The sequence below is a fragment of the Ursus americanus genome, chromosome 2 (assembly GCF_024610735.1).
Source record: "Ursus americanus isolate L20-20 chromosome 2, mUrsAme1.1.p, whole genome shotgun sequence".
In the NCBI taxonomy this organism is placed as follows: Eukaryota; Metazoa; Chordata; class Mammalia; order Carnivora; family Ursidae; genus Ursus; species Ursus americanus.
The window spans coordinates 98,742,980-98,756,393 of NC_142128.1; the positions used below are offsets into that span (position 1 = coordinate 98,742,980).

The 13,414-nt window shown below is 59.4% G+C and overlaps 1 protein-coding gene across 1 annotated transcript in view; it reads left to right on the forward strand.

The window, feature by feature from the left end:
- The first annotated feature begins 1,212 nt into the window (after nt 1-1,212).
- The window catches only part of CAPN2 (calpain 2), a 41,356-nt gene continuing 29,154 nt past the window's right edge, over nt 1,213-13,414 (forward strand). The window contains exons 1-2 of the mRNA XM_045797100.2: nt 1,213-1,575; nt 5,719-5,788. Of these exons, the coding sequence (XP_045653056.1) occupies nt 1,339-1,575; nt 5,719-5,788 (307 nt within the window). The 5' untranslated portion in view covers nt 1,213-1,338. The remainder of the gene's footprint in view (nt 1,576-5,718; nt 5,789-13,414) is intronic.

Sequence of the window (13,414 nt, forward strand, 5' to 3'; positions counted from 1 at the left end):
TGTGTATCTCTACAGTGCAGGGCCAAGGTTACCTACAACTCAGAGTCATAAAACAACACACACAATGACCGGCAGGTAGGCTGGGAAGGAGTGCTCTAAAGCCTATGTTCAGCTCAGCATTACTGATATTTGGGATCGGATCACTTTGCTTTGGGAGCCATCCCGCAGTGTAAGAAGTTGAGCAGCATCCCTGGCTTCTGCCCAGTAGAGGCCAGGGATCCCAGATCCGTAGTCCTGACAATAAAAAATGTCTTCCAGCAAGGCCAAGTGCCCCCCCGGGGTAGGGTGGAGAGAGCAAATTCGCCCCAGTTTCCCACTGAAACACAAATGCCTGCCTGTTAGCGCCGGGAGAGGGAGGACCAGCAGTCCTGGGCACACCCACGCCTCCCTGGTGGCTGAGAAGCTGGCGCCCCCCACCTCAGCACCCCTCACCCACGTGGGAGCAGACACTGCTCTCCAAACACCCCACCAGTATCGACCCCGCCCTCCCGTTCAAGGTGAGTGTCAGATAAACAACAATACCTGTTCTTGGTAACCTCTACAGGAACCTGGGGCTGGAACTCACAACCCCAAGATCAAGATCACATGCTCCACCGACTGAGCCAGCCAGGAGCCCCACAACGAGTACCTTTTCAGTATAAGTATGCCCCTGCAATATCTGGGACATACTTACACTATGGAGATATTGGTGCTAACCTGAAATTCGAATTTAACTGCGAGGATGTATTTTTAGTTGCCAACCCCGGAACCCTGTGTGTGATGTGCAGCGTGTGATTATAACTGGCCCTGAGGCCTCGGAATCCCTGTGCTGCCTGCAACCGCTGATGCGATACTGGGTCACCCAACCTCTCCGAGGCCCGCTGTTCGCCTCTGCAGGATGGGAATCCTAGCGGAGGGACACCCCTCTCCCGGGGTTGCTGCGAGCCTTAAATGAGAGACAGTCTGCACAGCCGCCGGCAGTGTTGGGCACAAAGTCGGGGCCCAGGTGATGGGGGTTGATTTAGTCCGGGACCCGCCTTCCTGCCCTGGGGGCGGGGAGTTGGCGGCGGGTGGGGGCCGCCGGTTGCAGCCGAGGCCACACCCCCGCCTGGAAGCCACCCCCCCCCCCCGCAGCCGAGGCCACACCCCGCCGGCGCCGAAGCCACACCCCGCGAACTCTGAGGCCACACCCCACGAACGCCGAGGCCACACCCGCCGGGAGGGGGCGCCTCCTGCTGGGGGAGGTACCTCCTGCAGCGCCGGCGACCGCAGTCCAGCCGCAGCGCGCCCGACCAGGCCGCGCCCCTGCCGACGCCGGTCCCTGTTCGCCTCGCCGCGCCCCTGTCGAGACCCCGCGCCATGGCCGGCATCGCGGCCAAGCTGGCGAAGGACCGAGAGACGGCCGAGGGGCTGGGCTCGCACGAGAAGTCCATCAAGTACCTCAACCAGGACTACGAGGCGCTGCGGGACGAGTGCCTGGAGGCCGGGACGCTTTTCCAGGACCCTTCCTTCCCGGCCATCCCTTCCTCCCTGGGCTTCAAGGAGCTGGGACCCTACTCCAGCAAGACGCAGGGCATCGAGTGGAAGCGGCCCACGGTAGGGCGCGCGGCGGGGGCGGCGGGGTGCGCGGGGCCGGGGTGGGCGGGGGACGGCGCGGGGCCCGGGGTGGGTGAAGTGCGCAGGGTGCGGGCCCGGTGTGGTTGGGGTGCGCAGGGTGCGGGGCCCAGGCCTCCGGCCGGCCGAGCGCAGCGGAATCACGGAGGGCCGGCACTCGCCGCTGGGAATGCGGCCGGAGCGCACGGCGCGCGCCCCTCCCCGTTATTCAGGCGCGTCCGCAGCGCGGGCCTGGCCTCTCTCCACCCCGGCGCTTTCCGGGCCAGTCAGGCGCGCCCTGCCCTCCGGTACAGTTAGCAGGCCCGCCAGGGGAGCCGCCTTCGGCTCCACGAGACGTCGGGGTGACATAAGGGGCCAGGGGGAAACTTTGCTTGGACTCCCGCGGGGAGATGGTGGGGAGGAGGGTCTGCGGGGAAACGAGGGTGGGAGGCAGTATCGACCAGGAAAAGTCTGGCTCTAACTCAGCTTGTGTCTGCTTCAGGGAGGAGGGAAATCCTTAGCCTGGTTCTTCTGTGAGTAAGGATTGTCTCATGCAGTCGTGGTTAGATTTATCCAATCAGAGTTTCGTGTTTATTTTTCCAAATGGGAGATGGCCAGACCTCTGCATAACATTTACCCTGATGAGTAACGAAGGACAGGAGTGTTGCAGCAGGGAGCCAGATGCTCCCACTGGCCCAGAATCCTCCCTGGGCAACCTCGGGGGGAGGGACCCTCTAAGCTCCCTTGTCCTGTCCCCTACCCTTGCCCTGGCAGGCCTTGGGACAGCTTGCCCCCTCCTCCGGTTGTCCATCCCGTTTGCCATGGACCCCTGCTGGCTCCACCTGCCATGGGACACTCCATGGGCTTCCCCACCAAACCTGAACAAGGCTGCCTGGGAACCCAGACTCTAGATTGCCACCCTGCGTCCATGGTTCTGGACCTCCCAGGTCATCAGTTACCCCAAACCCAGCCTATACGCATCAGATACAGTAGAAATGCCCCCTGGGCGGGGTCCCCAGCACTTGTTCATTTTTTGCTAACCTGCTGGTGACCCTGCCTGGACCTCTAAGCCTCTCTGCCTCCATTTCTTCATCTAAAAGGAGAGGTGTTGCCTAAGTACTTTCCTCTTTATTATTGTTTATCTTTTAGTGTTCCTTGTGGAGCCCTGTTAACTTTCCTCAAGTGTTTTTGCGATTTATAGATATAATTACATATTATCTGTCCTTTGCACTGAACTGCAGGGGCCACGTGTGTATTGGTCACCAGTGTGTCCCCAGAGATCGGTGCCACCTCGTCCAGTGGTCCTGCGCACCTGGTAACACGCCAGGCACTGTCTTCAGTGCTTGGGATACACCTGTGAACAGAAAGACAGGGATTCTTCATGGAGCCAGGGAATGAATGAAGGCAGGATTGTAAAGAGTCTCAAATGAAGTTATAGTTGTGAAAGTGACAAATTAGAGAATGTATTCACCTGAAACTAGCGTAACGCCTCACTCACAGTTTACAGAGTGAATCTGCACACTCCTTCGCTTGTTCTTTCATTCACTAAATAAGCGTTTACAGAACACCTACTATGTGCCAGGCACAGTATGCCTCGTTTCTGCCTCCTTAGACTTTAGGGGCTGGTGAGGGGAGGCAGGTCATCTGGCAGGTAGAAATGCCACTAGGGCTTCCAGAAGGAAGAGAGCTCTGGAGCCATCTCAGGACCCCTGCTCAGGGCGAGACAGGCCGTGAGCTGCACAAGTGGAGGTGGGGGGAGGCAGGGAGGCTGTTATGTTCCCATTCGGCAGTTGAACTGGAGGCTTGCAGGAGGTAAATATTTGCTTGCACAGGTGTCCGGGGTGAAGCCGGGGCTCTGTCCAGCCTGTGGGTGTGCAGAGCCCACAGCTCATAGCTGCCCTCTGCCTCTGTCCTGCCCTCTCGAGCACTGCTGTGGTTGGGGTCAGGCAAGGGAAACAAAATGTCCCCTGGATTTGGACACCAGGGAGTCATTGGCGACTTCGGCAGACCAGCCGCGGTGGGAAGGTGGAGCGAGCCGGATGGCTGGGTGCTGTAGGCGTCTCAGTGAGGGACCCACAGGGAAGAGCGTCCTCAGCTCCTTTCAGAAGGGTGTCTGAAAAGCGGCAGGGGAGTGGTGGGTAGGGCGGGCCGCGGGGTTTGAGAGGCTAGGGGATGTGTCATGTGTTGAGTCACCAGGGAGGAAGGGGTGAGAGACGGGCCAACAGGAGGAGCTGGTGAAACAGGGTCCCAAGGAAGGGAGAGCAGGGAGTGGTGGGCCGGGCAGGCCCTGAGCGGGAGGGTGTGCTCCTTCCCATGGAGGGGTTTCCTGACCTTGCTGCTGACCGACTCCAGGGCTGGGAAGGGGCAGTTAGGTCAGAGCGGGGGCAGCCGCCTGAGTCCCACTGTGTTCCGAGAGCCCAGCCGTCTGTGATGGTCCCTTACTCAGCCTCCACCCTTCTTCTCCTGCCTCCGGGTTCCGGGACTATCATCCCTATTCTTCAGTGATAGTAAAATAGCTGATTTTGTGGAGTGCTCACCAAGGACACTTGGTCTCACAAGTTCTCACTTAACCCCCAGAACGCCCTGTGGGAGGTACACCTGTCACAGCGTCCCCATTCTATAGATGAGGAAACCAAGGCCGAAAGCGGTGGAGGACCTTGCCGGGGTCTTAGGACCCGTCGAAGAGCCAGGGTTCAGACCCCGCTTGTCTGGACCCAGAGCCCAAGCTGTCGACCCGTCCCCGGGACTGTCACATCTGTGTTTAATCCAGTGCCTACGTGCGGCGCACGGCTCGCTTTCCTGAGGCACCTCCAAGGGCCACCCTGAGCTTTGCCTTCCTTGGAGAGGCTGCCTGAGGTGTGGGAAAGTTTCTGAAACACAGTGGAAAAGTCCTGCTGGGGGAAGAGCCTGGTGCACGGAGGAACGGCGGTGTGATTCTTGGGTTCTCGGCACCAAGCCCAGTGTGTCCATTGATCAGCTGCTTAAGTGCTTGGCTGGCAGGTTCGGTTGCTCAGCAGAAACACGCTCTCATTGTCCCGTCATCCCCCAAACAGACCGACCTGCGCAGGGAGGGGACCATGGCGAGGCGTGAAAGGAATGTGCTCTGCTGTAGATTGAAGCGCTGGGACAGGGGATAGGGGGACGGATCCAGGCCCCACCCAGGAAAGGCTTCCACTTGACCGAGAGGGACACACAGCGGGGTGTGGGGTAGAGCGCCTGCACACCGAGGTCGCCCAAGCCCACGAAAACCCAGATTTATGCCTGGCTTCCTCTGCGGCTTTGGGGTGGAGCGCTTCAGAATCAGGAAACAGAGGGCGGCGGGAGGGACCAGAATAGAAGATTGGCCTCCATCCGGCTCCAGGTGGAATAATCCTGAGTTTTGTTACCAGTGAGGTTGTAACACCCTTAGAGGCAGAGGCAGCCCCCCGCCCCCAGCAGGAGCAGAAAGTATTAGCTATCAGCCCGTGAGTGCAAATCCCAGCGCTGTCTTCCGAGCTGCTAACTTTGGACACATTGTTTTACGTTGTTTTATCTCCCTGGCCTGTTTCCTCCCTGGTAACATGGGGAAGGTACCGGGTGGGCGAATGCAGAAGGCTAGATCCGTTTCCCCTGCACACACGCACCATCACCACTAGACGCTGCACAGTCAAATACCGGACTGCAGAGTACAAGTGCTCTGGGGCTCAGAATCTCAGAGATGAGCAAGGGCTGGACTGTGAAGGAGGGCTTCGTGGAGGAGGTGGCAATGAGGCTTGAAATATGGTAGGAGGTGAAACAGGAGAGAACAGGGTGGGAAAGGAATCCCATGAAGACAAAAGAGCTGGCGTGTAGAACAGAGGAGAGAGGCTGGAGGGGCTGGCGGGGCTGGCCCCGGAGAATGAAGGGACCCCACAGCGGGCGGAGAGGCAGCACTCCATGCTGCTGTGGCCCCAGGAAGTAGCGAGATAAAGTGGGCTGTAGGCAGTGGGGGGCATTGGGGTTCCACGGGGAAGGGGTATGAGAAAGACCCCATGGCAATCTGTCTCTAACTGCAAAACTTTCCCTGGGGGAGGGGGGAAGAAAGTGCACCCACTGGGAATGGAGGTGTCCTAACCCCAAAAACATGTGCCTGGCGGCTTGACAGCACTCTGTGGGTCTCGTTCCCAGGAGATCTGCGATGACCCGCAGTTTATTGTTGGAGGGGCCACCCGCACGGACATCTGCCAAGGAGCCCTGGGTAAGTGATGGCCTCTGAAATGGGCTGTAGGGTCTTGTCTGCAAGGCTTTCCCTTCCCTCCCTTCCCAGGCAGCCTCGTGGTTTCCATTTCCAGAAGCCTCCTGGAATTTCTTCTCCCCCTCACCCATCCCGAGGCACATGTGAGGCCTCCTGTGTCCCCCGCTCTGGGCTGGTTGTTGAGGTTACACAGACACTCCCACCGGAGGGTAGAGGGGCTTCTGGATTTCAGTCACCCCTTGCACTCGGACACACCCTACCCCAGGGGCAGAGTGGCTAGTAGCCTGTGATGCAGTGGGGCTCTGGACGAGGGCCAGGTGGGAGGACTCCCCCAGGCCAGTCACAGCACTGACACCTCCATTCTCGGGGGACCGGGGATGGTGACTCAGTGTGAGGGAAGAGGAAAGCCTGCGCTCGCTGCTGAGCGGAAGTGAGAGCGCCAGGGTGTTCTCGATGTTTGCAGGGCGGCTCACCATGGTATCATAACAGCGGGAAGCAGCACTTCTCCTTGCAAAGGTGGTTGTAATGTTCATTTAAATGAGACGCACGGGAGGGCGGGGCAGAACTGTGAGGGTCCAAGGCCGAGCCCCCATTTCCTCCTGGACGCAGTGCCTGCTGAGCCTGGACCTGCCGAGTGTCCAGCTTTGGTATGAAGTCTCCTGAGGCTTCCGTGAGGTCTTAACAGTGGGCCTGGGACCATTATTTAAGATGCTCGTAGAATCCTCTCGTAATAAATGGGAGTCCGTGGCCACTGGAGCAGATTATCTGCTCCGATAAGTCAGAAACTTGCTTCCTGCGGTCAGCTTCCACTTGCCCCCCAGGCTATCCAGCAGTAACAACATTGGCCACCCAGAATCGTACCTCCTTTCCTGGCCCACTTTGCACAGATTCCGATACTCAGAGTAATAGCCGCTCGTGTTCATTGAGTGACCACTCTGCACCCGACGCTCAGCGATGATGGCAAAGCCCTACGGTGCTGGGAGTATTCTTATCAATGAGGAGGTCCCGGGAGTAACAGTGTGACTGGGGGTCTGGGACTCAAGCGTGGCTCCAGGATCTGTGTCCTCAGCCCCCGGGCTACACTTGCAGAAGCGGGCTGGAGAGCCTCGGTCCCTGAGGGACGTCCGGGCAGCTGTGTGACTCTGGGAGCCCCTGCAGGAAATGCTTCTCAGAGAACATGACCAGCTGGCCTGAGCCCAGCGTCTGTGTGCACCCTGAGATGCCTGAGCTCATTCTCACCTGCAGAGAACACCCCCTCCCACCCCCGTTTCCTTCCCTCTTCCCCACAAACAATAGAAGCCCAGGGGTCCTTGGGCAATGGGAGTTAGTTGACAGAGGTCTGGGCCAGCCCCGGGGCTTGAGGAATCTGGCCACAGACGTGGCAGCTGTCACACCTGGGCTGGACTCCGCATGTGGCCCAAACATCGACTTCAGAGTGTTAGGACATCTCAAGGGCCAAACTGCAAGTAGCAAATGCAGGATTGAAGTCCTCTTTACACAGCACCAGGCCTCTCGGAGACGAGACAAGTGGACCTTACATTCCAGGGGTAAAATTCCTGGGATCTGCACTGGGTCAAGTAGAATCAAGATCAAGTGTGATCAGCCCTTTTAGAATTCCTCAGGCATTGGTCTCTAATTCCTAAGGCCGTTTGCTCTCTTGGCCTTTCCTTTCAGAGGCTCCTGGTTCGATGACCGTCTGTGAAATGTGGGTGTCTGAACTCTCACCCTGCCTCTGGCCTCTGGGCACAGGGTGGTGACTGTCACCAAGTCCGAGCAGGCTCAGAAGCATGTGGGACGGAGCCGTGGCTGTGGCACCTGGCCACACAACTGGAGGTGGCAGCCGGGGCTCGGTTCCTAGAATGTGGGCAAGTCCTCACGCAGATGAGGCATTCGGCTGTTCTAAAGTCCTTGCTCCAGCCTGCCACAGAACGTGGGCCACGTGCTCCAGCGTGGAGCGCGGCCGGACAGTCCGCAGGAGTGACAGCCTGGCCACCACCGCACTTCTGTGTGCCCTGTTGCAGGCAGTCACCCCAACTCCCACCATGCTGACCAGAAGAAAGCGCTGGGGTGCAGCTGGGGATACAGGCAAGGCCACGCAGCTGAAACACGCCAGAGGAGAGGAGTGGGTCCGATTGTAAGTCTTTCTGTGCTCCTCCAGGCTGCCCTGATGCCATGACTGTGTCAAGGGGACCGGGAGGTGATGTTCTCAGAGCTCAAGTCACTTTCTGCCCGGAGACCCGCTTGGCTCACCAGGGACCCCGAGCGGTACTGTCTGTGGACTTGTGCGTTTCTGGGGGCCTGCCGCCCCTACGGGGCTGCCCAGCAGTGGACTGTCCACAAATCACCCCCTCTCCCAGGAGCACAGCCCGAAGCCCCAGCAAAGTTGTTCATGATGTGTTTGCAGAATTGCCCCTACAGTTCTGGACTTGCTGGTGGTAACCGCTCTTACAGGTTGGAACTGCCCCCAGGGGCCCGGAAAATCCAGAAGCTGAGCTCCTCCTACCTTGGGTTTTCACTGTGCCTCTGCTGAGCTTTCTCCAGAGTCCCCACAGCCCACCACAGCCCCTCACAGCACCCCCCACCCCAGGCCCGCAGGGGAGGGCTCGAGGCTGTCGGCAGGTGTCAGAGCTCTTGAAAGGCACAGCCCCGTGTCACTGTCACCTGGAGGTTGTTCTCCAGGACCCGAGGGGGGTTCCCCTGCTTCCACACCCAAGAGGTACATGGGTCCCCAGAGCACCTACTGGGGGGTGTTGGCTACAGGTGCACCCCCCACAGCCCAGCCCATTGGAGAAGCACTTGCTGCCTCCACCACTTACTAGCCTGGGGGACCTTGGGCCAGTTCCCAAGCTGTCCAAGACTCAGTTTCCTCTTCCATCAATGGGAATAACAACACTACAGTTGACCCTGGAGCCACATGGGGGGTTAGGGGTACTGACACCCCACACAGTTGAAAATCTGCATCTAATTTGACTCCCCCAAACTTAACTACTAGTAAGTATTGTAAATAATTTTATTTATTTATTTTATTTTTTAAGGATTTATTTATTTGAGAGAGAGGGAGAGAGAGCAAGAGCACATGCACGAGCAGGGGAGAGGGGCAGGGGGCAAGAGAGAATCCCAAGCAGACTCCACACTGAGTGTGGAGCCCCATATGGGGCTTGATCTCACCACCATGAGATCATGACGTGAGCCAAAACCAAGAATCAGGGACACTTAACTGACTGAGCCACCCAGGCACCCCTGTAAAAAATTTTTTAGATGATTCACAATATAATTTTTTAAAAAGTCATTTTTATAGTAGGTGCCTTTTGAAATGCTAATAAACTTTATTTTGTGGTACAGTCTTAGATTTATGGAAAAATTGAGAGGACAGTACAGAGAACGCCACCTGCCCCACACCCAGATGCCCCATCTTGCTGAGCTCTGGTGCTTGTTACAGCTCATGACCCAGCACTTGATACGGCGCTGAGATTTCCTCAGCTGTTACTAGTGTTCTGGTTCTGCTCCAGGATCCCATTCAGGGACCACATTCTGTTTGGTTTTCATGTCTGCATGGGCTCCTCTGGGCTGTGGCAGTTTCCGATGCTCCTTGCATTTTATGATTCCTGTAGGATGCCCCTATTTTGGAATGTGCAGGTGCCTTAAAAAAAAAAATAGTGCATGTGGTTGACTAAAAACTAAGTGTCCGCTGGTGTGGTGGAGACAGTAAATACATTCTCTTCTCTTTGCAACAGTCGCTTCGCAGCCAGCCCCATCCTCACTGCCCTGCTGGGGCCTCTCCAGCTCCTGGAGCAGATGTGTGGCAGCGATGACTCATTTCCTCCCAGCCTCCCTTCCAGTTATAAATACTCCTCGCTTTGCTCTGTGAAGGCTGCGGCCATGCTCCCAGCTCCCTTCCTGCTGCCTCTAAGACAGTCACAGAAGCCAGGACCATTGGATTGCTAACCCTGCTGTCTTCCCGCAGATCCCTGCCCTGCCCTGGCTGCCTTGGCCAGGACACAGCAGGATTCCTGATCTCCCGACCCCAGAGAGCAGAGGCAGCCGGAATTCTCCCCCAAAGAATCCTCCCATAGTTGCATACATTTGCATCTGAAGCCCCAGGGTGCCCAGGAGGAGTTTACAGGGGCTCCCTCTGCTCCTGGTTGGCCTCTGATCACACTGCGACTTTTCCCTTGTCAGGTGCTCCCTGAGCCAGGAGCCAGGCCACATCCCTATGGCCTCTGTTGTTTGCCTCTGAGAGGAGAGTTGGGTCAGATTTTCCTAAGGTCCCACTACTTCTGACATTTTGTGACTCCATCATATGCTACCCTTTGCCGGCAGACCCTCCCCCACCCCCAAGGGGTTCAGCTCATGTCCCTGCCCCAAGGTCTGGGGAGCCCTGCTCAGATCACCCCCCAACAATGTCAGCCACAGGGGGCCTGGCGAGGTGCTGGCCAGTAGCAGTGCGGGTGATGGAGCCCCAGGAGGAGGGTGGTCCACACCGCGGGGGGCAGCCCGCCCGCCAGGTGTGCATTAACCAGAACAGCAGTGGTCTGTGTCTGCCTCCAGGATGGTAGCCCGAGCCACGTGCGCGTTATGGCCACTGCGGGGCGGTGCAGCTGACCCTGCTGCGCTGGGGTCCAGCCTCCCGCCCCTTACTCTCCGGGCTGGGGCGGTCCTCACAGGCCTGTGTGTCTCCGCCTGAGCCGGGCTGGGCCCATGCCTCCGGCCCAACACCTGTGAATAGCAGGGTCCAGAGTAGGGACGTGGGTGTCCGCCAGGCAGAGCGTGGCTGTGGCTCTGCCGCGTGTGGCTCTTCGCTTTGGGCGGATCACGGTCCGCCTCAAGCCTCCGTTGCCTCATCCGCGAACTGGGGACAAGAGGAGCACCTGCCGCAGGGCTGAGGCTGAAATTGAGCGCACCTGTGCGGCTCCGTGCGCCTGCGCGCGTGGGAGGGGCTTAATAGCTGCACGTGGGCAGCTCTGTTCCCGCCGGCTGTCTGGTGGGCCTGGGCGGCCAGGGGCGTGCGCGCCCGCGCGGTGCCGGCCTTCTGGACCTGCGGGGCCTGTGGGCCGGGCGCTGCAAGACCCGCAGCCCCCGAAGTCGTGGAGAGGGACAGGAGGTGGTGTTCAGAGAAGACTCAAGGGGCACCGTGCCGTCCCCTGCGCCCCACCCGCGGGGCCCACGCTCTGCCTGCAGTGCGCCTTCAGCCAGAGTTCCGTTACCCGCCTGCGCCGTGGGAGCCAAGGTGACGCTTGTGTCCTCCCTTTCCCTGGGGTGGGGAGCTGCCTGACTCGGCTTCTCTGTCTGTCGGGGGGTGTGGATGAGAGTGAAGAACTCGCATTCTTGTTGGGCTACTTTATATGGGGGTCTTCTCTCCTGCTCCTGGCTGCCCGTCCCCCGCCCCAGACTGTTGTCCACAGTTCAACACTGTGCATGCCTCCCAGGGACTGAGGAGGGTTGGGGGGCTCCTCCTGTAGGGTGGATGAAGGCAGCGGGGGGCCGGGGAGAAAGGGAGTGGGTTTCACTGAGCCACAGTCCCCGGAGCTGGGGGCCGCAGCTGAAACTGGCATCAGGTGGCTTCCTGCTGGTCTGGGCCCTGCCAGGGCGCAGGTGCCGGGCAGGGACTCCCTCCCCAGCCTTTGGTGGTCCAGGCGAGTTCAGTCAGGGCGTGGGCCACGGGGCTCACGTCCTCAACTCCCTGCTTCCTTGTGGGGGCCTGGCTCCAGCGGGGGGCGGGAGGGGTAGGGACACGTGGTCTGGATCCTTCGCTGCTGGCTGGGGGAAGGAGGCTTGTGTTAACCAGGGCCAGGTGGGGCCTGTCTCCCATAGCCGCGGATGTACATGAGCAGTGACTGGGTGTGGGGGGCATTCTGGTTTGGGGGTGCGCTCCTCTGGGCTGCTGTGGGGCATGAAAGGGTCACGGGAGGGACACCGTGTGGGGCTTACCAGCCACCATCTCACAGGCCTGGGCCCCTGGCAGGGTGTGAGCACCCTCTAGAGAAGCCCCTCCCCAGCAGCTCCCAGGGGTGGCCCCAGCTTGGCCCCTCGGGGCTTCTGGCCCCTTCTAAAGCCCGTCCAGTGGCCTCCCTCCACAGACTGCCTAGGCCTGTCCCCTCTGCTGGAGACCATTAAACACCAGTGTGTCAGGACGGGTCAGATGTAGTCAGAAGCAACCTCAGTATCTGTTCTGTTTGGAATTTATGTAGTTTCATCACGGGGAGCAAAGGAGCAAGGCACTGACGCAGTGAGACCAGGGCCAGTGGGACTGGACACAGGGCAGGGCTTCCCACCCTCCGTGCTGTAGGGCAGGTGGCAGCGGCATTCCCGGCCCCTGGCCACTGCGTGCACCAGCCCCCACCCAAAGTTGACAGAAATGTCTCCAGACATTGCCAGGATCCCCTGGAGTGGGGAGTTGGTGGCAAAGCGCCCCTGGAGGGAAGCCACCGAACACCGAAGCCACCGAACACCGGGGTATGCAGGGGGATGGTGGTGGGAGCCTGGAGGAGGGAGCCACGCTGGTAAATGATGGGCAAGTTGACAAGGCTGCTGACCCGCCCCCCCCCCCCCCACAGCTGGGAGGCACCAGCAGTGTGCGGTTGGGCGCATTACTGGGATGTTTGAACTTGTGGGAGGGGCTCCAGCTCTCCCCTCAGCGAGTTGCTGCAGCAGAGGAGGGGCTGCCCCTGCTTCTTGGAGGGTGCTCCCCTCCCGGGGCAGGCGTGTGGACTGCATCTCAGGCCCTGGGGTGCCCTGGCGACTGCAGAGTGACAGGGCGCCTTGTGCGCCATCGCCACACTGCCATCTCCTCGCTGGCCACCCTCTTGCTGGCACACCCCAAAGGGGCGGGCCATTACAGTCAGCAGGTGCGTCTTGGCCAGATCTCAGGAGAGCGGACTCCAGGAAGGTCCCTGTCTTGTTACCCCTGTATCTAGCGTCGTAACCCACCCTTGGGTGGCTCGAAACAACAGGATTTTCCTGTTTACTTTCATGGGTTTGGAGGATGACTGGGGTCAACCTTGTGACGCAGGGCCCCTCCCGCACTTTCGGCCACTGGGCTGGGGTTACCTGAAGGCCCTTTGCCTGCATGTTTGGCACGTGGGCTGGAGGCTGGGTCAGCGGGGCCTCTGGGGTCCCTGTGCCTCTTGCGTGGCCTCTTCCATGGAGGCCTCAAGTGAGCTGAACTTCTGGGCGCTCATCCCAGGAGAGACCCCAGAAAGCTGCCTCAACTTTAATGACCTAGCTTCAGGGGTCACGCGGCACCCCGTCTGATGAACCCTATCCACTGAGACACTCAGAGGCCGGCCAGGGTTCTGGAAGAGTGTGTGAAACCAGAAATACTGTGGCTGCCATTTCTGGAAGATGCCATGGTTCCTCCCCTTTGAATAATGGCCTTGTCCTTCACCAGTGGTGACCCAAGGCTGCTCGCACACTACCCCGTCATGGTTGGGTGGCTGGGTTCTCTGGGATCCCCCCAGCATGCAGGGTAGAGGGGCACTCAGCCGGCTGGGGTCACCAGTGCAGTCTGGGGACATGGCACAGGGAGAACAAGGGGTTAAGAGGGGCACGCCCCCAAAGGCTGGGACTGAGTCCCGGAGGGTGACAAAGGAATGAGGTGGAGGGCAGGTGTCCAGGCAGAGTTGGCACTCT